We start from the raw sequence: 22,708 nt of genomic DNA, 5'->3' as shown, positions 1-22,708 counted from the left end.
TCTTCATCTCTCTCCTCTTCCATCTAGGCATCTGCTGCCTAGGATTTCTACTCGTCAAACCCAATGCAACCCAGTGGGCGAGGGAGGTCATGTGATGAAATCTGTAGCATCAGCATCATAGGCCAAGGACAGGTCAGAGGAGAAAAAGTACATAGACCTGAAGGGTGTGTGCTCGAGTGGGAGCTGGGAAGTAATCAGCACGTGCAGCCATTTATTTTGTCAAAAAGAAATATTTTGAGATGAAGCAAGAGAACTGGAGAACAGGATCTGTTGTTTGCGTGTCTGCGGGCACAGGACGAATGAAATTATGTGGGAGAGGTGTTCTGACACATGGTTTTCAAAGGCAGTTTCAGGATTATGGATACCATTCACTTGGTTTAAAAGTAAATGTAATGAGAGACTGTTATGGCCACTTTGAATGACAAAGAGGAGGATGGAGACAGAGGACAGTAAATCACCATGGAGAGAATGCTGGCTTAGCATAAGAGAAGTAGTGGCTGTTCATCTGGGCCCTGGATTCTCAGTGTGGTTGAGTAGGTAGATGTTGAATCTGCTCCCCATCAACTAGGTGTGTACTATTTCACGTGGTCATTGTGAGGTTAAAGGAGGTCATGCATGCGAACTGCTTTGAGCAAGGTCTAGATGCAGCCTGTTGTCAATAAATCTAACAATCTAATGACATGTTACTGATTTTTGCAGGCCAAGTTTATGCCAGGAGCATCCTACTTCCTATCTTTAATTTTTTAAGTAACCTCATTTCATGACGATGCTGGAGGCTCTGAGCTCAGCAGTTTGTACAAAGCCTGTAGCTAGGAAGTAACCATGCCAGGTCCTGAAGGCAGGCTAACTAGACCCCAATGCCAGGCTCTTCCGGGTAAACCTCGGCCCACAGTCTTTGTCCTTTTTCTCTCACGAGGCAAATACTCTTGAAATTTATTTCTCTGGAGTCAAATGATATGACTGTGTGGTGAGTTTTCTTTGAAATTCTGCCCAGGAAAAGCATTGAAGTTGATAAATACAGGCTCCACTGAAAGTATAAAACATTTGAATATAATGTGCCAAGCAGCACAATTTCCAAATGGATGCACACATTGAAACCCAAGCTTGCTTTTTTATTGTCCTCAGTGAGTCATCTGGGTCTCCTCACTGTCCTCAATGCCAGGCCATTCCTCACATCCTACTCTGCTTGCCTAACGATGGTAACTCACATAGGGAAACCCAGGAGGGATTTCTGCATTTTAAAAATTTGTTTAAAAAATTAGTTAACCAAGAGATAATGACAAAACATAGAAGAATCTATGAACTTTTTAAAGAAGATAAACCCAGAGCAAAAAAGCAGAGCCTGATGTATTAGTTTATGAAATAAGTATAATGAGGAAGATTTTATTGGCAATTAAAAATGAATTAAATACTTAATAATGTGCATAGTGGAAGCTCTGCGTGGATGATAGATGGTGCTTTTGGAAAGCTGAAAAGAAACAGTCAAATGAAATATATGGTGGACAGACATACATGCAACCAAAACACCCATACATATAAAGCAAAACCATAAAAATGAAAACAGGAATAATAGCATGCCTCTCGCCAGACAGTGGAACATGCACAAATCAGTATCTGAACTAGTGGTTCTCAACCTGGGGGTCATGACCCCAGAGGTTTTGAATGATCTTTTTATAAGGATCACCTAAGACCATCACACAACCCAGATATTCACATTACGAGTCATAATAGCAGCAAAATCACAGTTATTAAGTAGCAAACAAACAATTTTATGGTTGGTTACCACAACATGAGAAACCATATTAGAGGGTCACAGCATTAGGAAGGTTGAGAACCACTGATCTAAATGATCATTAAGAAGATAGTGGCTAAATTAGTTCTTCAGTAGCAGCTTAAGGCACAGATTTACTCACATTAAAGTGAGATGCATGGGGTGGAGGAGATGCTCAGTCAGCAAGAGCAGCTGCTCCGAAAGTGTGAGTCCTCAGCACCCGCTGTAGCTCTGTGGCTTCTGACCTCAGAGTCAGGGCGGTGATGGTGGTGATAAGATTTCCAGTGCTCCAGTGGATGACCTCCAGCGCAAGCGCACATGAACAACTCTCTCTCTCTCTCTCTCTCTCTCTCTCTCTCTCTCTCTCTCTCTCTCTGTGTGTGTGTGTGTGTGTGTAAGGTGTGAAGTTAAGAGCAGAGGTGTTGTTGACAGGTTTAAGGGAGAACTAGCATGGGTCATCTATATGATCATTTTTCATTGTATACATTTGTGAAGTTTTCAAACAACGAATAGAAAAGTTAGGAAGATGAGGTGGGCTCCCCAAAGCTCACTTGCAGCAAGCCTACCTAAATTGGAGATTTCTGGTTCAGCGAGAGAGACCCTGTCTCAAGGCAACAAGACAAGAGAACAGTAGAGGAAGATGCCTAGTGTCCTACTCTGGCTACCACATGCGCATGCAAGGGCATGTACACACACATTTATGTGCACGCACCATGTGCTGCATACTACACACATACAAATAGTAAAATGTTGGGTGTAAGCTTGTGTGCTAGGTTTATTAGTGAATACATAGAAATAGTCACAAATTTGAGGGAAGGAAACAGTGTTGGATTATATACTGGGATAGTAGATGTTAATTGTTTTAAAATTCAGTTTTGAGAGTGTTTAACAATAATTAAATTTTTTTTGTCTACACTGTAAAGCCAGTGGGCAGCGATGTAAGAGGATTGCCTACCTAACAGTGTTTAGATAGGCTATTTTAACATATCTTGAGTACATAAAAGTGATCAGTGTCAATCAGAGTATATGGCTTAATGCTGCTTGCTACACTAAACCTGAGCCAATGAAACCATTCATATGAGTGAACACAAATAGCTCTACTGTTCACAATCTCCTCAAACATTCCCCTAGTGATTTAAATGATTACAGAAATTCCCATATTATCTGAAATCTGTGCTTCTTACATATTATATGCTATTTTCATATTATACTTCCTCTACTTTTTGAGCATTTGAAATAGTGTTTTTGTTTTTTTCCTTTACACTAAGAAGAGTTGTATCAGTGTGCACCACAAACTTGCTTTTAGTTCAAAGCTAACTGCTGTTAATGACATTATGATTACAAACTCTTAATGTCTTTTCTTTTTTCCCCCTTTTAGGTAAGTAACTGATCAGGGACATGAAGAACTGCTATTTCAAATGACAACCATGTTGCAAAAGGTACTTTTGGTATTTTATTGTTATTTTGAAGGAATCCCATCAAAAGACATAGAGGCTAGAATGTAACTGATTACTACTTTATTTAGTAATCTTGTGGGCGTGGTTGGTGCACACCTTTAATCCCAGCATTTGGGAGGCAGAGGCAGGCAGATCTCTGAGTAGAGGCCAGCCTGGTCTACAAAGTGAGGTCCAGGACAGCCAGGGCTACATAGAGAAACCCTGTCTCAAAAAAACAAAACAAAACAAATAACCCCACCAACCAACCAAACAAAAACAATACCTTGCAAATCAGATGTAAAGGCGCCCCAGCAGTAATCCTTTTAAATTATGAAGAAAGTAAGTATGACAATCCTTTCTTCTGTGTCTAAGCAGTTATTACCAGTATAGTATTGGTATTATATGGGAATGGAAAGAGAAATTGTCTTTTCCTCATATTCATTTCTAGAAAATGAAGAAGGGGGAAGCTGGTTGACTGTAATAAATAGAATGGCCAGCATGGGATTCATTCCGCACCCAGCTCTCATTTCTGTTCTTAGGATTTATTTTCTACAGTCTGTCTTCAGAATTACTTATAATTTTCACTGTTTTAAGCTTGCTGACAGGAGTGTTTGATTCTGGATTATTAAATTAGACTGCATCCAGCTGGAGAATTCTTCAGGAAAAAAAGAATACATCTGTAGAAACTGATTCCTTAGTCTGGTGCTGTACACTTGATGTTTGGAATCCTTTTTAAAAGGCAAGATCATATCCAGGAGGTTTTATTCCCCCCCCTAAAACTAATCTTCAAAATATTGTGGAACCCTTCTCAATCTCATCAAAGAGAAAAATATATACATTATAAACGCTTAGGCTGGCCATGTGACCTCACAACATCTGTAAATGTGCAAAACACCAGCTGTGTTTTGGATGCCATGAGTCATGTGCTGTCCCTTCACACAAGATGAAGAAGTAAATACAAATGACTAGAAGATGTAGGGGGAATTCAGAAGAAGGGAAATGATCTGTTTTTTTTTTATTTAAAAAAATACAATTTTAAAGAACTTTCAGTTTTACTGAAAAATTGCCTGGTAAGATTTTGGGCAGCTGCCACCTGAGAAGACTTCATCTGAGGATGTGCTTGAAAAAAAAATAGGAAATGACTTCAGACCAACGTGTTTATGCTCTTTGAATAATGAATAGTTAATTAGAATCAACGTCTATACTTTGTAGGCATTGCTTTATTAACATTGCTGTTGGCAATTTTATTATTGTTCATGAGGGCATACAGTTCCACTTGGGCTATTTTAAGGGTGGGTAGATAACACTCTGTCTTGTTTTATGATGAATACTCTTTGTGTAAGCATATGATAAAACTGTTTGACTTACTTCAAGTACCAGTGAGGGTTTCCAGTGTGAGTGGCAGGTGGGGACTGGGGAGAGGCCCAGCAGGACAGCGCAGAAATCTGTGGTACATTTGGGAGTGATTGTCTCATCATTTCATGACACATCCCTGGTGGGGAAGGGATGGCTTTGGAAGGCTTGCCCCTGACTGGGGAGCTTTATCCTTTCCTTCTATGACTCTCTTTCCACCGGAGAAGTCTCTCCATTCTTGACCTCAGTTTAGGTGATTTCCCTGAATTCCACATTAGAATCTCTGTTTACTGGTGTATGAATTCTTGTCTAGCTACAGAGAAGTAGGTAGCAAAAGGAAATGTGAATAAATTAAAAAGCTTAATGTGAAGCCATGTGGACCACCTATAACATTTATAGATTTTAGATGTCTTTTTTTCAAGGCCTACTGAACATAAGACCTGGGATAAAATATCAAAGATTTCATTTTTCTGATATTGGTGAGTAGTATACTACTAGTAGTTTTGCAGTGACATGGTCAGTGATATAGACATTTTTGTTAGAGTGAAATAATAAAAAGTTTCATGTAAAAGGAGAGATCCCTGTTTGTGTGTTTGCCTATAAATCAGATGTAATCCTTGAGACATTTCCCAAAGCAATGATATATTGATTTTTCACTTTACCCATTAATAATTTGTTCAAAGTTTAGGTACCTACATCTTGCAATTTGTGCATCTTATGTCATTATTTTCTCCCGAAGCAATACATCATTACTAATAATGATAGAATTAGATTTGTTTGCCTTGATTGATTTAAGTGTCTCTAACCAACAAATGGAAGCTCTGTAGTTTTTCCATTAAATATAATTAGATGTGGCATCTCTATGTCACTGCAATTGTATTTTACATGCAGTTTTTGTGACTAGAAAATATAATACTCTTGTATTTTTTCCTGTTGTTTGGGGTTAAAGACATTCACAGTCTTTATTAAAACTCGTTCCTTCTTTGTTGCAAAAAAGAAAAAGGAATTTAAAAACTTGGTAAGCTAAAGATTACTACTTTTTTTTTCACAAACGAGAAAAAGAATAGCTTTTTTGAGAAAAACAGTTAATTTATAAAAAGTTTTTTTATATTGTACATGGGACTCCCAACTCTTTGTTGTTAACCCATGTATAATAGGGAGTTGAGAGAAAGCAGCGACTGGGATGAGAGCTCAGTTGGTAGTGTGCTTGTCATGCAAGTGTGAAGATGTAAATGTCATCGTCATCATCACCAGCACCACCACCAACAAAAAGGGGGCACAGATCCCTGTACAGGAAGAGGCATACAGGAGGAAATGTAGGGCACACTGGCCAACCAGTCTGCCCCAGGAATGGTCCAGATTCAGCGAGGATGCAGTCTCAAAAAGGTGGAGAAACCACTGAGAAAGACATACAATATTAACCTCTGGCTTCCACATGCGTACATGTGTGCTCACATGTGCACACACGTATACACATGTACACATGAACATGTATACACACAAAATAGAAAAAAAAGAAATCAGGGTCTAACAAAGTAGAAAAAAAAAGGTTTGACAAGTTTATTGATTACTTTTTTTTAAAATCAAAGGTCATTTGTGGGGCCTACAATTCATTACCTTAATTCCTGTCTGTTCTATTGACTGAGACGAGCAACTGATCAGTTATTGCGTTGGTCTTATGGTTAGACAAGGAACCATGGTAAATTTGTGTTACTTGCCAATCAAATTCTTCACTCGTTTTACAAACATATAATCAAATATGTATGTCCTTTTTGCGGCATGTGAGAAGGACTTTCCTCCACAGATGTGTATGAATCACAGCTGACTCCAATTCCTCAGTCCATGTACTGACGGAAGTATAGGAAGAAAGTACGGCCTTAGCCTGATCAGAGGCTGGAGAGTGGACGCGCAGATCTCATGGAAGAGACGGCGCCCTCCTTGGCACGCATCTGGCCCTTTCCGTTTGGCTTCCATCAGTTGTTCAGTGGCACAGAGAAAACATTATCAAGTGCTAACAGCTTTCAGAAGTGCTTTTAAGCATCGCAAATAATGGTGAGAGTTGCAAATCTTATAGCAAGGGCTCCTTTCGGGAAAGCTTTATCCAGCTCCACAGGGCACAGTAAAGTCCAGTTCGCGAGAGCTTCTTTCAAGCGGGACTCTAAAGGAGGGGACAGTCGCTGAGCGTTTCATGGGTCCGCAGGAGCCAGCGGAGAGAGAGAGTGGGACTTTGCAGATGGATGAAAGGAGACTTTAAATAACCCAACTTAACTTTTTGGCAAGGATTCAGTACGCTGGGAATTCTCCAGCAAAATAGGTTGGACTTCCTAGATTTGCAAGTGCACATATTTCTGTCCAGTACAAGTATCCGAATATTGAGGTTTCAAAAGGAAACAATTACCTTTTGTCTTCTACACTTTGGAAAAAGTAATATATGGAGCACTATATACTCCTGAGAGATCTTAGAGGCAATGTTTGAAAACTGTTTTTAAAAAACCTATTGTATGCCTCTTTTAAATTGTTGTTGTTGTTGTTGTTTTTTTTTTAGTTTGTGGGTGTGGGTGTTCTTCCAGACAGGATTTCTCTGTGTAGCCCTGGCTATCCTAGACTCACTTTGTAGACCAGGACAGCCTTGAACTCACAAAGATCCATCTGCCTTTGCCTCCCTGAGTGCTGGGATTAAAGGCATGTGCCACTACGTTACGTGCCTCCTTTTAAGAAGAGTTATAAACACCTATTTGATCTCCTAAAATAATTTATCATATTTGACAGACACCCAAGCCTAATTCTAGTAATTTGGAGAGTTTGGCTTATTATTTACTGTTGGCTTTTAGGTATGTGTACCCTGAGGGTGACTTACACAATACTTTTTTATTAATTTTGTGCACAAAACAAAGCTTCATGATGAAGAATTTTCCATTTGTGCTATCAAACCTGAACTCCAAACCTTGGATTTTGGAACATCTTCAAGTCTTAGGTTTGGGAACCAAGGGTGATCAACCTTATTTCAATCACAAGCCTTTGATGCTCAGGATAAACTTACATTTCTTCTGAGAGCCTTGAGATCAATGCTGTCAACTGAGCTCTGTATGCATCAGTGTGTTGACTTTCATTTTGCTCATATTTTTATTTCTGCTGAGGCAAATAAAATCTAAAAAGGAAAAAAAAAAACCCAGACTAGACAAGTTGTAGGTCACCAAATGGGGTGGGCATGCTGAATAAAATAACAAAATTTGATTATCAGGAGATAGAGAAAAATAACAATGGGAAAGTACTAGCAAATAAAATATTATTGATTTTAGTAGTACAGTACAACATCATTTAAGATTTCACACTTAGTTTTTGTGTACATCTGTGTGTGTGTGTGGGGGGGGACTAAGAGTGTTTGCATTAGATATGTGGGAAAGCAAGGGACAAGGGTGAGAATCTTACTTTAAGTGGTGGGCACCTCAGATCAACCACAGACTAAGATTGTATTGATTACATGGGGTAACTTACTCAGGCTCCAAGATCTATTATATTTTGCGTGGTTCTAGATGTGTTACCTTTTCTCAGTGGATACTTGTACAATTGTCTAGAAGTGTGTTGCTGGCTAGACTTTGTACATATCTGAGGCTGCATTTGAGTGAGTGCTTGATGAATACAGTTTGAAATCCAGACCTAAATGTTTAGCACCTTCTCCATAAGTCAGATGTGAACAGCATCCTTCTCACAGTAAGCACTTCCAGTTAGAGAATTTTATAGAATGCCCAGTTCTGAGAGGATGTGCATCAGTCCCCACCAGGAAGATGTGCTGGGCTTATCATAAACCTTTGTCATGTGACTCACATATAAAGCCAACATTTTCAGACAGGGTCTTACTACATAACCCAGGCTGACCTTGACTTATGATCCTCCTCCTGTAGTCTCCCAGTGCTGGGATTCAGTGTGTGCCACCACACTGGCTTAGTTCCAGGTGTGCGCCACCACCCTGGCTCAGTTCCAGGTGTGTGCCACCACCCTGGCTCAGTTCCAGGTGTGTGCCACCACCCTGGCTCAGTTCCAGGTGTGTGCCACCACACTGGCTCAGTTCCAGGTGTGTGCCACCACACTGGCTCAGTTCCAGGTGTGTGCCACCACACTGGCTCAGTTCCAGGTGTGTGCCACCACACTGGCTCAATATAGTTTTTTATTGTGATAAAGCATATAATATGATCAATATGTTAAGAACAATTACCCTGTCACTTTCTCATTATGCTGGCAGCAGCACCAGAGAGAAGCCAAACCTACTTACATGAGTTTATGTAAACTGTGCCAGCTCATCCAGGTTAAAGAGGAGGAGAAAATGGAGAGTCAAATTGTTGGGGAACTATTTAAAATGGGAAAATAGTTTAAGCTTCTGAAGTGAGTGAGTGAAACATGTTTCTGTACAATTGGCAATTGTGCAGATCACTGCATTCTTGATTAATAAGCATGGGAGTAAAACACTAGGCACTAAAACCAGAAGATGCTTCTAGTTTAAAATGTTTTTCTCCTTTTTTGGTGAATTTTCTGAAATATTTTCATTTTTGAAAAAAATCAAATGGGAAGCCCACTATGGGGCTCCTCCAAATGTAGTTCCTTTTGATAAACAAATAACGGACCTCACGTGTTCTGAATCCAGCTTTGCGTCATAAGTCACTCATTGACACCAAAGAAATCTCAAAGCAATATTTGTCTCCCGTAACATTCCCATGGAGAGAACATCTGTAGGAGTGCACGCAGCCACACATGACATTAACATCAGCGTAGCCACACCGGACTTCACCTGTATCGGTTACATAAAGGATTGGAGTCAGCCAATGGGAATTTGATTATTGATGCTTTATGGTTTCATTTCTGGATCCTGCTTTTGTTTAGTGTAACTACTAAGACTAAATATACGTGGTGTAACTCATGCCTGTTGCCACGAAATGTTATGCCTAAAACATAAAAAGTAAACATGAGTTTTTCCCCTTTCCTTAAAACATTTTAGTGTTGATGGTCTAAAAGTCTACAATGAAGGAAGGCAATGAATACGTTTCAGTAAAGTAAAACGTTATTACTAGGGTTGGAGAGACGGCTCAGCAGATGAAATAACTCACTGCTCCTCCAGAGGTCCTGAGTTCCATTCCCAGCAACCACATGGTGGCTTATAGCCATCTATACTGGCATCTGATGCCCTCTTCTGGCCTACAGGTGTATATGCAGATGGAGCACTCATACATAAAATAAATAAATAAAATCTTTTAAAAAATAAAGTTATTACTAAGCTACCTAGTAACTATGTTTGTTGTAGAGATCAGACAGCATTTTTTGATTCCACTGGTTTGGAACACTGGAATCCCTCAATTAGTAAACTAACCACAGGAATCAATAGCATTCGCTCTGAGGTGGCTTGAAAGAGAAGGTGGGGGAACAGGATGGAGATGACAGAAGCCTGCCCTCTGGTCAGTCGCCAAAAGCTAATGCACAGGTGTCATGTAACATCTTAATTGCCAAGCAGGTGTGAGAGGACACTGGGAATGTGGCGCTGTCAATCAAAGTCATCCCAGCTTTGCACTATCCTAGTACTCTGAAGCAGAACAGAGTGCCTTACAGAGCTCTGCTGAATAACCAATGCAGAGATAGAGTTCTGCCTAGACACAAGAGATTCAGGTACAGAGGACTCCATAATGACCCACTGGGGTCTCATTTACTTAATTTAAAATTATTTTTAAAGTAGCCAGAAATCACAAGTGGACAACTATAATCCTACCAATCAGGAAGCTTACGCAGGCAGATTTTAAGTTCAAGGCCAGCCTGGATTACATACAGAGACTGTGACTCAAGAAATTAATTAAATTTAAAAACTATGCAAAGTGTTATCATTAGGAATCTAATATTTTAAGATATAATCATTTTTCAAATACTTACAAGTTATTGGGGTAAGCACCAACTTTTGCATTATCCCTTTATTTGTTAGCTGCTACTGTGATTTTTTTTTCTATTGATGCAAGCTTTCTCACTGTAATCCATTTATAACTCACCCTTCTGCGTGCTGGAATTACAGGTGTGAGTCACTCTTAGCTCCATGTTTGACTCCTAATATTGAAGGGACTCAGGTCAATTTTCTTCTTACCGACGTTTATAATGGCACAATACTTTGGCCACACCACTGAGATGGTGTCAGTGACAGCTGTGATCTCATGGCATTTGAGTGGCAGATGTCGGCATATTGGTATGACCGTCTCATAGCCAAACAAGACAGGTTCTCTACTGAAAAGCATTTGGCTGAAATACTGTTTCCAGATCACACACACAGCAGACAGGGAGTGGAGTGCCGAAGGGCAGGAGGCATTGCGGTTTGATACAGACCTATCCTTTTCAAACCAAGCTAAGACAGTTCTAAATGATCATCTTTAAGAGCATCAAGCATCCTTATTTTCAGCTATACAAACATAATTTGCATGTCACTGTTTAAAAATCCCCTGGAATTCTAAAGACACTTCCATATTACTTACGAGCAACATGTAGATTAGTGCAATGAAGACATTCCTTTGCTTCTTTTCCTCATGCAATGGGGAAGTCTTATCCAGTTGCACTGCCATGGTCGTTCTGCAGGTCTTCCTTAGTTTTTATTGCACACGCACACGTGCACACACACACACACACACACACACACACGCACGCACACTTTATGATCAAGGATGCTCTCTTCTGCTCCATTTTCTGTTTAATATTATGCTGAATTTCAACCATTAAATAATTAAATTTTGGGGGCTGGAGAGATGGCTCAGAGGCTAAGAGCACTGACTGCTCTTCCAAAGGTCATGAGTTCAATTCCCAGCAACCACATGTTGGCTCACAACCATCTATAACAAGATCTGTATCCATAATAAATAAATAAATCTTTTTAAAAATAATTAAATTTTATATTTAAACCCAGGGATTTCTGGGTAGTAACTATTCTGAGTATCATAATTATTTATACATATGCTATCAGTAGTATGTTTTATTGGTTATTAATCCAAGTGATTTCTGTATATAATCTTCTTATGGAACATTTTTTTCTGCTGCAGATTTCTTTAATTTTTTTGCAATTATATCATTTGTAATTATGGAGAAGTCATTTTAAGCTTTATGAGATGCCATGTGTCTAAGTATTCTTTTTTCCCAGTTGTTTTGGGACAAGGTCTTGTTTAGTGTAGGCTGGCCTTGAACTGACTATCTAGCAGAGGCTGGCCTTGACATCCAATCCTTCTTACTCAACTGCTGGGACTACAAGTGCTTCACTTCAACCATCTCAGTGCTTACACATTTTGAAAAGATTTCAAAATACAATTCTTTCTAATTTCCTCTATTTGTGCCTATGCTTAAATGTTTGTTACCATGGCAGCAAAGAAAAATGTATTCATTTTTCATTGCTAAATGTCAAATGGCATAGTCTTCTACACATAGCACTTAGAATTCACAGCAATCCAGCATAGCACATTTGTCCTTGGGTGTATTAGCTTGGGAACTATTATTTTCTGACTGGCAGCAGAGTGGGGAGAACTGTCTAGAAATCCCAAGACTGCTGCTAGCATCAGATCCATCACTAGGTAACACTATGGCCTTGGACAATGACAAGTAATCTGAACTCAGTTTCTTGAATTGATAAATACAGAAGCAGGAGTGGATAACTTCAAAGGTTCTAAAGTGCCTTTTAATTAAATACTGCGGTGATGAAATTGCAGGGCTACTCTGACTGACCTTGGGCCTGTACCTACCCTAAGGACCTCTGCTCCCCTTAAATGAAAGCTTCAAGGAAAGGCTGGTTCTTTGTCTGGAGGGTTTTGGAAAGGAAGTGATGTTTGAGCAGATCTATATTCCAATGTACTTGTACCAGCTTCTGCATTGCTCACACACGACTGGTCACTTCTCTTTTTATATAGCCTGACATCTATTAACAAAGAGTGTCTTAGTAGGAGTTACTATTGCAGTGATGAAAAACCGTGGCCAAAGCCCCCTGGGAAGGAAAGGGTTTATCTTGCTTACATTTCCATGTCACTGTTCTTCATCATTGGAGGAAGTCAAGACAGGAACTCAAACAGGGCAGGAACCTGGAGGCAGGAGCTGATGCAGAGGCCATGGAGGGTGCTGCATACTGGCTTGCTCTCCATGGCTTCCTCAGCTTCCTGTTTATTTTAATTGATCCCAGGACCAGCAGTTCAGTGACCAGAGTGGGCTAGGCCCTCTCATGTCAACCACTAACTAAGAAAATGCCTTATAGGCTTCCTTCCAGCTGGATGTCATAAAGGCATTTTCTCAACTGGGGGTCCCTCCTCTCAGATGTTTCTAGGCTGTGTCAAGTTGACATAAAATTAGGTAGCACAATGCCTCAGTCTGCAACTGGGTTGCTTACTACCTGCATGCACTCTGCTTAACATACTACGAGAAGGACCAAAAAGGGTTATCTATCTTAGCTCAGCAGGGTGGTATGTTGGAAAACTTTGAATTTCACTGATATGGCTTAGGACTTCGTAGTAAAGTGGAATTTAAAATACATTTCATTGCTAATTCCTTGTTTGTGCCTATGCTTAAATTCTTACCATGGGGGCTAAGAAAAATGTATTCCCTTTTCACGGCCAAATACCAAAAAGTATTGACATTTGTTATCTTTTGTTCAAGTCAAGATTTAAAGATACCGATGCACAAAGAATAATTTGGTTTTGCTGAGCAATGCTTGAGGTAGTCACTGGATTATTGACCGTGGTATGATAGCCAGACATAGGATAAGTTGTTATTTAAAATATCTGTCATCAAAAAAAATCTATCATCTATCGTCACTATCTATTATCTATCATCTATTTATCTATTTATAATCATCTACCATTTATTATTATATATCTAGCTAAAATCTATTATCTATTAATCATCTATCTTATGTCTATTAATTATCTATTTAACATCTACTAATCATCTACCTATTAATCTTATATTAATAGTCTATTTATCATCTGTCTATTAATCATTTATCTATCTATTGTCTATTATCTCTGTGTGACGTGTGCATGGTAGGGAATTGTACATACACCACACTTTGGAGGTCAGAGAACAATTTTGTTGAACTTCTTCCTTCCACCCTTGTCTGGGTTCTATGGATTGACCTCAGGTTGTCAGGTTTGTGTGTCAAGTGTCTTTACCTAATGAGCCATCTCTCCAACCCAAGTTTACTGTTTTGAGGAAACAGTCAAGAGCCTACTTGATTATGAGAAATTAGTGTGATGTTGACCCACTTTATGTGTGAATAAATTCAGACCATTAAATACCAGTGTTGATGGTGAGTATTAACAAAACTTTAAAAATGGTTGAGGATAGGACAGATCAGTGGGTAAAACATACTTACCACGCATGAGGTTCTGGTTCATCCCACCACTCAGAAAAACCAAACAGATAAACCCCAGAAAACATCAGTAATTTAGAACGACTGGCACCAACTTAGCCATACTGGAGATGTAACAGGAAGCACAGAGGGTGAGTTCTAATATTAGGCTGTAGCTGGTATTTATCCTGGTATTACTAAAAGACAAGTTTATTTTACTAGTCTCTAAAAAGAGAAAAATGGGTTCTGGAGATATGGCTTCGATGTAAAGAGCCTGGCTCTTTCTCAAAGGATCCAAGTTGGCTTCCCAGCACGTACATTGGGCAACTCATAACTGCCTGTGATTCCAGCTCCAGGGGATTCAATGCCTTCTTTTGGTTTTCATGGGTACTTACACACACACACACACACACACACACACACACACACACACACACACACTCTACTACTACTACTACAATTACTACTAAATAACAGTTGGGTTTTTCTCTTTTTGAGATAAGAGTCCATTTGGTATGTCAGGCTGATCTCTAGCTCAAAGCAATCCTCCTGTTTCAGATATGCAAGTGCTGGGATGACAGGTGTGAGTTGTGAAGTACTTTACATACTACTAAAGACTCTTTCCTAACTACAAGGGAAACAGTATCTTGGCTTTATTATCAGAGAGCAGATACTTAAACATGACAAGAGGTTGCCTTTCAAGGCTGAGGTGTCATCTTGCCAGTCATCTCACTGCAGTAAACATAATCAATCCCACATTGAGCACATTGCTTGTATTTCAGCATCCTATGGCAATAGATTCACAGGCAATCTCTGTTGGGGGACGGTCTGATGTATTTTGATGCTAATTATTGCTTGTTGTCTGTGTGACACACCTTTTGTTTAATAAAAAGCCATCCCACTTGGGCAGGGCAGGAGGTAGGTAGGGCCAGGAGAGAGGAATCCTGGGAAGAAGAAAAGAAGGCCACAAAGAGGAGAAAGGAGAGAGACCTGAAGTAAAGAGAGGAAGGCTGCCATGGGTTAGCTGGAGAAGAAGCACATGGCCTGCATGGATGGAGAATCTGGCCCAGATGAAGAACATTAGCAAGTATTTGGGATTATGGATGGGAGGTACCTTGATAGAAGTTATTAGACACAGATGGCACGGGATTGAGGCAGGGATCCTATGCCTGTCCCACTATGGGAGGTAGTTTAGAGGATTGATATCTGCCCTGCCTCAGGTTAGCTAAGGGTGTTTTAAAATACAACAAGTGTCTGTGTCTTGATTGATTGCTAGCCGGGCCTACTGATAACACAGATAATACAGGTAATACAGATAATTTTAAAAACAATAAATCTCACTCAATGGTGGCATTTAAAAAATATTTATTTAGTATTTTGAAGTGTGTGTGTGTATGTGTGTGTGTGTGTGTATGTGTGTGTGTGTGTATGTGACTGCAGGTGTCCACAGGGGCCTGTGGAGGGCATTGCACACCTAGAGCTGCAGTTTCAGCTCCATCTGACATAGGTGTTGGGAACCCAACTTGAGTCACCTGAATGAGCAAGACATGTTCTTAACTGCTGAGCTACCTTTCCAGCCCAGTACCTAGTTGTCAGTGAATTGAAACATGTTCCAATACTTTCCTCAGTTGCTTCAAGGAAAATATTACAGCTATTTGGAAAATGTTTTCTACCTTGGTGCTTCTTCTGTAAAAGAAAGGTTTGTTCCACCTCCAAAGGGGTCACAACCACATGACCAAAAATAAATAAATAAATAAATAAATAAATAAATAAATAAATAAATAAAATAAAATAAAATAAAAAATCCTAAGGTTGTTTATCACCTACTCTATACATTACTGTCACAAAGTACCTGGTGGATGCAACTTAAGGAAGAAAAGGCTTATTTTGGCTTATGTTTTCAGAGGAATTCAGTCCTCGATGGGGAAGGCATGACAGAGTTCATGGCTGTGGGAGCATGGGTCCAGAAGTCCTCTAATCTAGACTGACCAGGAAGCAAACAGAACAGAATCAGAACCAGGTGTGAGCATAACATCCAAAAGCTCCACTCCAGTGGGCTACTTCCTACTTCTGCTCCCCAGCTCCTCCCTTCTCAAGGCTCTACAGCCTTCAGACTCAGGCCATGAGCCAGGGACTGGGGGCTCAAAACATACGAGCCTGTGTGAAACAGTTTAGATTCAAGCCATAACTGTTGGAAACACATTTGATACATTTTAAAACATTTGATTACATTTCCAAACATCATAGCCCAGCAAACCTATCTAAACAGAACACTCACATTAGCATAGAGTTGAGCAAAATAATCTAATTTTTAAAAAATGTCCTTCTAGATACTATACAGAAAATGACAAGCTCATTGGCTAAATGACTACATTTTCACACTGTTGCAAAGCTGAAAAGTCATTTACATGAAGTCAGCCCATGTTGAGTATTTTGGACAGAGCCACCTTGCCCAGCCTGCTTCTTTTAGAAGCAGATGTAATACATAGCTAAGTGACTCTGTTAGAACACCATGAAAAACCAGAGCAAAAATGTAAATTATATACCATGTCTATTGTAGCTTTGTTGACAAAGTCGAGTGCATTTTAGATATTGGTTGCATCAGAGTCATGCAGCTTTTGATTGCATCACAGTTGCACTGCGGTCTATTAATTTCATCACAGCTATGCTTGTATCTGTAGATTGTAGTTACACGGTCACCGTTTGCTAAGCTATAGTCATAAGCCTCATTGCATTCTCTCTAGAAGCATCCCTTGCCACAGTGGCAGAATCTGTCACACCTATGTGTAACTTGTGATTATTTCTTTGGCTGGCTGTGTAGGCGTGTGACTTTGTTCTTGAGATTGTTCAAACACATCCTCACTTATTTTCCAGGCCGACACACTTTCTCATAACAAATAACCAGAGCAAGACAAGGGTGTCTCTAGACACTTGCTACACTTCATTAAGAAGGTCCCTGCTGAGCCATTACCCTATAAAGTTTATTGGCATCTTCTGAATTTTCTAATAGCCCATTATGCTCATCTTGTTTTTTAAAATGTAAAAAAAAAAAAAGAAAGAAAGAAAGAAAGAAAAAAAAGAAAAAAAAAGAAAAGAAAAGAAAAAAAGAAATTGACATGTATCTTTTTAGAAAAGATAGGGAAAAAACCCATTTTCAATGAGTGGAATCATCTATTTTCATTTATTTATTATACTTTAAGATATTGATTATGGCTTGGTAGGATGGCTCAGCCAGTAAAATCCTGAATTTGATCCCAGAACTCACAGTGGGAGGAGAGAATAGATTCGTTTTCTGCCAGTGTCCTCTGACTTCCACACAAATACAGCCACAGTTTCACACACACAAAACACAACCCATATACACACAGTCATACTGATAGTTGAAAATATTAAAAGGTCTCCCCTAAATAATGATTACATTGCATTTTTAAGATAGTGCAAATATAAAGAAAAGAGTATCACTTTATATCCAACTAGACAGCAGTTGTTTCTTTTTATTTACGTATTTAAATTTTATTTTGTGGTGGTAAGGATTGAGGGTAGGTCTTATGAGTTTCTTCTTTTTAAACTAGGATTGGAAGGAATTGTGAATCTTGTATTTTCTTCTTTTTCTAGCTCTTTGGTGTTTTTTTTTTTGTTTTGTTTTTGTTTTGTTTTGTTTTTTGAGGCAAAGTCTCACATAGCTTAGGCTGGCTTTGAACTTACTATGATGCTGAGGCTGGCTTTGAACTCCCAATCCTTCATCCCTCAAGTGCTTTGTTTATAAATGTTGCCATACCCAGCTGAAGTAATAATTGTCCAAAGAAGCTTCTTTTCTTTTTTTTTTAAATTTTATTTTATTAATTTATTCATATTACATCTCAACGGTTATCTCCTCCCTTGTATCCTCCCATTCCTCCTTTCCTCCCATTTTCCCCTTACTCCCCTCCCCTATGACTGTGATTAAGGGGGACTTCCTCCCCCCGTATATGCTCATAGGGTATCAAGTCTCTTCTTGGTAGCCTGCTATCCTTCCTCTGAGTGCCACCAGGTCTCCCCATTCAGGGGATTTGGTCAAATATGAGGCACCAGAGTACGTGTGAAAGTCATACCCCACTCTCTACTCAACTGTGGAGAGTGTCCTGTCCATTGGCTAGATCTGGGTAGGGGTTTGAAGTTTACGGCCTGTATTGTCCTTGACTGGTGCCATAGTTTGAGCGGACCCCTGGGCCCAAATCTGCCTATCATAATGTTCTACTTGTAGGTTTCTAGGACCCTCTGGATCCTTCTACGTTGCTATTCTCCCATGCTTCTCTCATCTAGAGTCCCAATAGGATGCCCTCCCCTCTGTCCCAGTTTCCTGGTTAGTAAAGACTTTCGTGGGACATGCCCCTTAGGCTAGTATGCAGATATAAGTGAGTATATACCATTTGACTCTTTCTGCTTCTGGGTTAACTCACTCATTATGATCATTTCTAGTTCAATCCATTTGTCCACAAATTTTGGGAATTCCTTGTTTTTAATAGCTGAGTAGTATTCCATACTGTAAATGTACCACAGTTTCTTTATCCATTAGAAGCGTCTTTTCATTTCCTAAGTTGATGCACTTAAGCACTTGTGGAGAGGGAGAGAGAGAGAGAGAGAGAGAGAGAGAGAGAGAGAGGGATGGAGGGAGGGAGGGAGAGACAGAAACAGAGACAGAGAGGAGACATTGCTGTAAATTTCTATTTTTTTATCCATAAAATGCATATTTTTTAAAAGATGGAATTTTTGGTCATAGCAATCATTGGGGGTTGTATTAAATTCTCCCTGGTATTGCTATTTTTAAGTTGTAGTTGTTCGGGTGTCAGAAGACAAGTGTACTTGGAGATGGCTCTTTCAGAGGGTATTTAGGATAGGTCCTGATCCCATATGGTTGGTGTCTTATAAGAAGTAGGCTTGAGACTCAGACTCATGCATACAAGCGTAGAGAAGAGAAGACCATATGGTGTCATGGGAGAAAATAAGTAAGCCAAAGGGAGAAGCCAACTTTACCAGTTTTATGGTCCTCAACTTTGAACCTCCAGAAGAGTGAGAAATAGTGTGTTGTTTAGAGCGTCTACCTTCAGCTTTTTATTTCTTTTCTAAAACTTGAGTGACAGGACAACCATATAGATTGACGTCTATAAGTAGGCTAATTTATACTTCCTGGTCAAAATTTACTTGGCTCCCTCCTCCAAAGACCGCTGGTTCCAGGAAGTCTCTCATTTGTGCTGTAAGCTATCGTGGCCAGTTTGAGAATGACTCACATCATATTTACTACTTAGACACAAATGGACACCAACACCAGCCTGCAAAGAAGAGGATACATTGCCTACAGGATTATGAAAAAGGGAAGAAACAAAAAGAGTCACAGGGTAGAGACACTCCTGAGCTAGCTGGCTTGCTGTGACAGATGCTCATCTTGTTCTGAGGATTCATTTTACTGTCCTGTGTATGTGCGCTCAGCGCATTAGTCTTCCCTTTGCTCTGTCATGGCCAGCTGCCCATGCTAATTGTTTCCTAAGAAATCTTCTATTTCTTGACCTCAAGTGATTGTTCTTCAGGTGAATGCAGAGACAAAGAAGGTCTGGATTACAGTGAGCAACTATTCTTGCTTTCCAAGTTAGACTTTTCCATGATTGTTCTAGGCTAAAACTTTCTGTCCTGACGCTTAGACTTCAGTCTTTTTGAGGAGCATAGACTGAGCCATACCTCTATTAGGTGTGAGCTGCTGACGTAGCCTTTTCTCCCTTGCTCTCATTAAGAGGTGAGCTTTTCTTTCCTTCTTTGAGTTTTTATTTTTGTAGTGATGTTAAATAGAAAGATGTGCACAAATATGTAGAGACAATATTTCTGACTTAGTAAAAGTAAGTTTGTGTGTAAAGCAATATTGTATTCTTTTTTCTTTTTTTAAATTTAATTAATTTATTCAGATTACATCTCAATTGTTATCCCATCCCTGTGAGAGAAGTATGAGAGGATGGGGAAATAGAAGGATCCAGAGGGTCCTAGAAACCTACAAGAAGAACATCAGGATGGGCGGATCTAGGCCCAGGGGTTCTGCTCAAATGATTGCACCAATCAAGGACAATACATGCAGTAAACATCGAAGCCCTACTCAGATCTAGCCAATGGACAGGACACTCTCCACAGTTAAGTGGAGACTGGGGACTGACTCTGCCACGAACTCTGGTGCCCCATATTTGGCCACTTCCCCTTGGTGAGGAGGCCTGGTGGCACTCAGAGGAAGGATAAGCAGGCTACCAAGAAGGGGTGAACGTTTCAAATGTGAGGAAAGACTTCTCTGTACCACATTTACAGCAAGTAGTAGTTGTCCAGTGAGGAGACAGAGATGGGGGTCTCTGATTTGTAGACCGCAGTCTCTCTGAGTGACAACTTGGTGCCTGATAGAGAAATGAGCATTATTCTAGTCTCATATAAAAGCATTGATGAGCAGGATGTGCTAAAAGAGCAGAGGATGTAGGGGGCATTAGATCCTATTAGAAATGAGAGATCTCTCTTTACAGTCTCCTTCTTGCTTGCTGAAAAAGTTCACGTAGTGTCTGGGAGTAATTGCAGGTAGGTGAGTCAGAGTGTCACTTAAGAAAGAGTAAGGGCACTGGCTGGAGTGCCAGGACCCAGAGGCTGGACAGCTCAGAGTCCCTAGATAGAATCAATCATGATTGGGGAAAAAAAAACAGCCAGTGAAGTGATCCCTAATGCTATTCCGCTATACTCATAGATTGGTGCCTAGCCCAGTTGTCATCAGAGCAGCTTCACCCATCAACTGATGGAAACAGATGCAGAGACCCACAGCCAAAGATTAGGCAGAGCTCAGGGAATCCTGTGGAAGAAAGGAGTAAAGATTGCAGGAGGCAGAGGGGTCAAGAACACCACAAGAAAACCCACAGAATCAACTAACCGGGGCTCACAGTGGCTTACAGAGACTGATCTGACAAGCAGGACGCCTGCATGGGACTGACCTAGGCCCCCTGCATGTATGTTACAGTTGTGCAGTTTGGCCTGCTTGTGGGACTCTTAACAGTGGGAGTAGGGCCTGTGTCTGACTCTTTGGCTGAGCTTTTGGGACTCTGTTCCTTATACTGGGTTGCCATGTGTGCAGCCTTATTACAGGGGGAAGTGCCTAGTCGTACTGCAACTTGATATGCCGTGTTCGGCATATGCCGTGTGCGTGCGTGTATATGTGCATGGAAGAATATACGAAAGGACAGCAGGCAAGAGTAACAAATGGGATTCCCTGAGATCTGCAAATAAAAAATACCCCAGCAAGAAGCCAAAATATCTAAGCACCGAGAAAGGCTGCCAGGGTTTGGTCAAGCTCACATGGAAGAGAACACAGCTGTCTCAAGGCTTCCAAGGTGTAGATTACTAGGAACTCTGTGCTCTGTAGCGTAGTCCGGCATCCTTTAGAGGTGATTTAAAAACCAAGTAAACCACTCACAGCAGCCTTTAATCCTGTGCTAGGGAGGCAGAGGCAGGCAAACCTCTATGAGTTTGAGGCCACCTTGGTCTACAAAGTGAGTTCTGGGACAGCCAGGGCTACACAGAGACACCCTGTCTTGAACCAGCCCCCAATCAAGAAAATCTAAAAAAATAGTTCCCATGGAAACAAGGAAGTTACTTTTATTCTGCGTGATGAAACAGTGCCACCTAGTGGATCTCTCCCAGTTATCAGGGATACTAAAAATCAGGTGGCATAAAGATTGAGAACCGAGAAAGGAAACTGCTGCTAGGTGAATTGCCGCACTGGAGGGCAGGATCCCTGAAGGAGGCATCTTTGTGTTTGCTGCTGGTTCCCTAGGAACTCATTAATGAATGAATGAGTTAAACGCTAAATTGATTTCTAATTCCTTCTTTCTGCAGCATATTCTGCAGTTCACACGCGAGAAAATGTTTTGAAAAGCTATGCCTTTTAGAGTTTTACACCCACCTTCTATTGTAAAGTGAGTAAGCGAACACTTCTGGGAAATTAAAATATTAAAAAAAACCCACTCTGATTTTTTTTGTAATCATTTTCATGGTCATTTTGTTAAATTTACTTCTTAGAAGTGAGAAAGTCAGACTTCTGTGGTGATAAACGTTTGCCATCCCAGCCTTGGGTATATAGTGAGTTTTTGGCTAGCCTGGGCCTACATGAACCCCCTGCTTCAAAAAGAGAAATAAAATTAAAACAAAAAAATTAAGAAGATATGACAGTTTTCTTAATCACCAGGGAAGAATCCATTTATCAATATTAAAATTCTCTTTTAAATAGCCCATTAAAATCCTCCCTGAGAATTCTTCCTGCCAGTTTTCCGCCCTCTAGCTTCCCCTGAGGCCCCATGCACCCTGCCAGGGACTTGCCAGGTGTTTTATTTTCTATGAATGGAAGGGACTCTACAAGTTTTACCCATTGTTTTAAGAACAGATTCTGATGGAAAACAGCTATTTGAATCATCACAGTATGCTTATAATTCCTTACAAAAGTGGAAACACTTTCCAAAGGGGAGGGGGAGGACTATCCCTTTAGTATGTTGAAATGATAGTTTTTATTTGTGCTCTGTCAATTCTAATTGGTTACTTGCTTATTTTGTGATTCAGGACTTTGTCTTTCTGTGTAGCACAGGCTAGCCCTGATAATTACTTTGCCTCAACCTTTCCTTTATTTGGATTACTGCTTCATGCTTGGTTGTCAACTTCTTTTTTTTTTAAAAAAAAGGTGACTTAAAATTTTGTTTTTATATTTATTTAGTGTGTGTCATGTGTGTTTATGTGAATGTGTGTGCACATGTGTTTATATGCGTGTGT

General features: G+C 40.1%; 1 protein-coding gene across 6 annotated transcripts in view; it reads left to right on the top strand.

Moving 5' to 3' along the window:
- Positions 1-22,708, top strand: part of ANK2 (ankyrin 2) — a 574,434-nt gene that overhangs the window by 145,147 nt on the left and 406,579 nt on the right. Inside the window, exon 2 of one of the 6 annotated variants that reach the window (XM_084755409.1) lies at positions 3,150-3,210. The exons of the other annotated variants lie outside the window; for them this stretch is intronic. Within the exon in view, the coding sequence (XP_084611535.1) occupies positions 3,190-3,210 (21 nt within the window). The 5' untranslated portion in view covers positions 3,150-3,189. The remainder of the gene's footprint in view (positions 1-3,149; positions 3,211-22,708) is intronic. 6 annotated transcript variants of the gene reach the window in all.

Source organism: Acomys minous (assembly GCF_964271855.1).
Source record: "Acomys minous genome assembly, chromosome: 14".
In the NCBI taxonomy this organism is placed as follows: domain Eukaryota; kingdom Metazoa; phylum Chordata; class Mammalia; order Rodentia; family Muridae; genus Acomys; species Acomys minous.
Note: the sequence above shows the minus strand (reverse complement) of the source record. Positions and strands in the feature narration are given on the sequence as shown.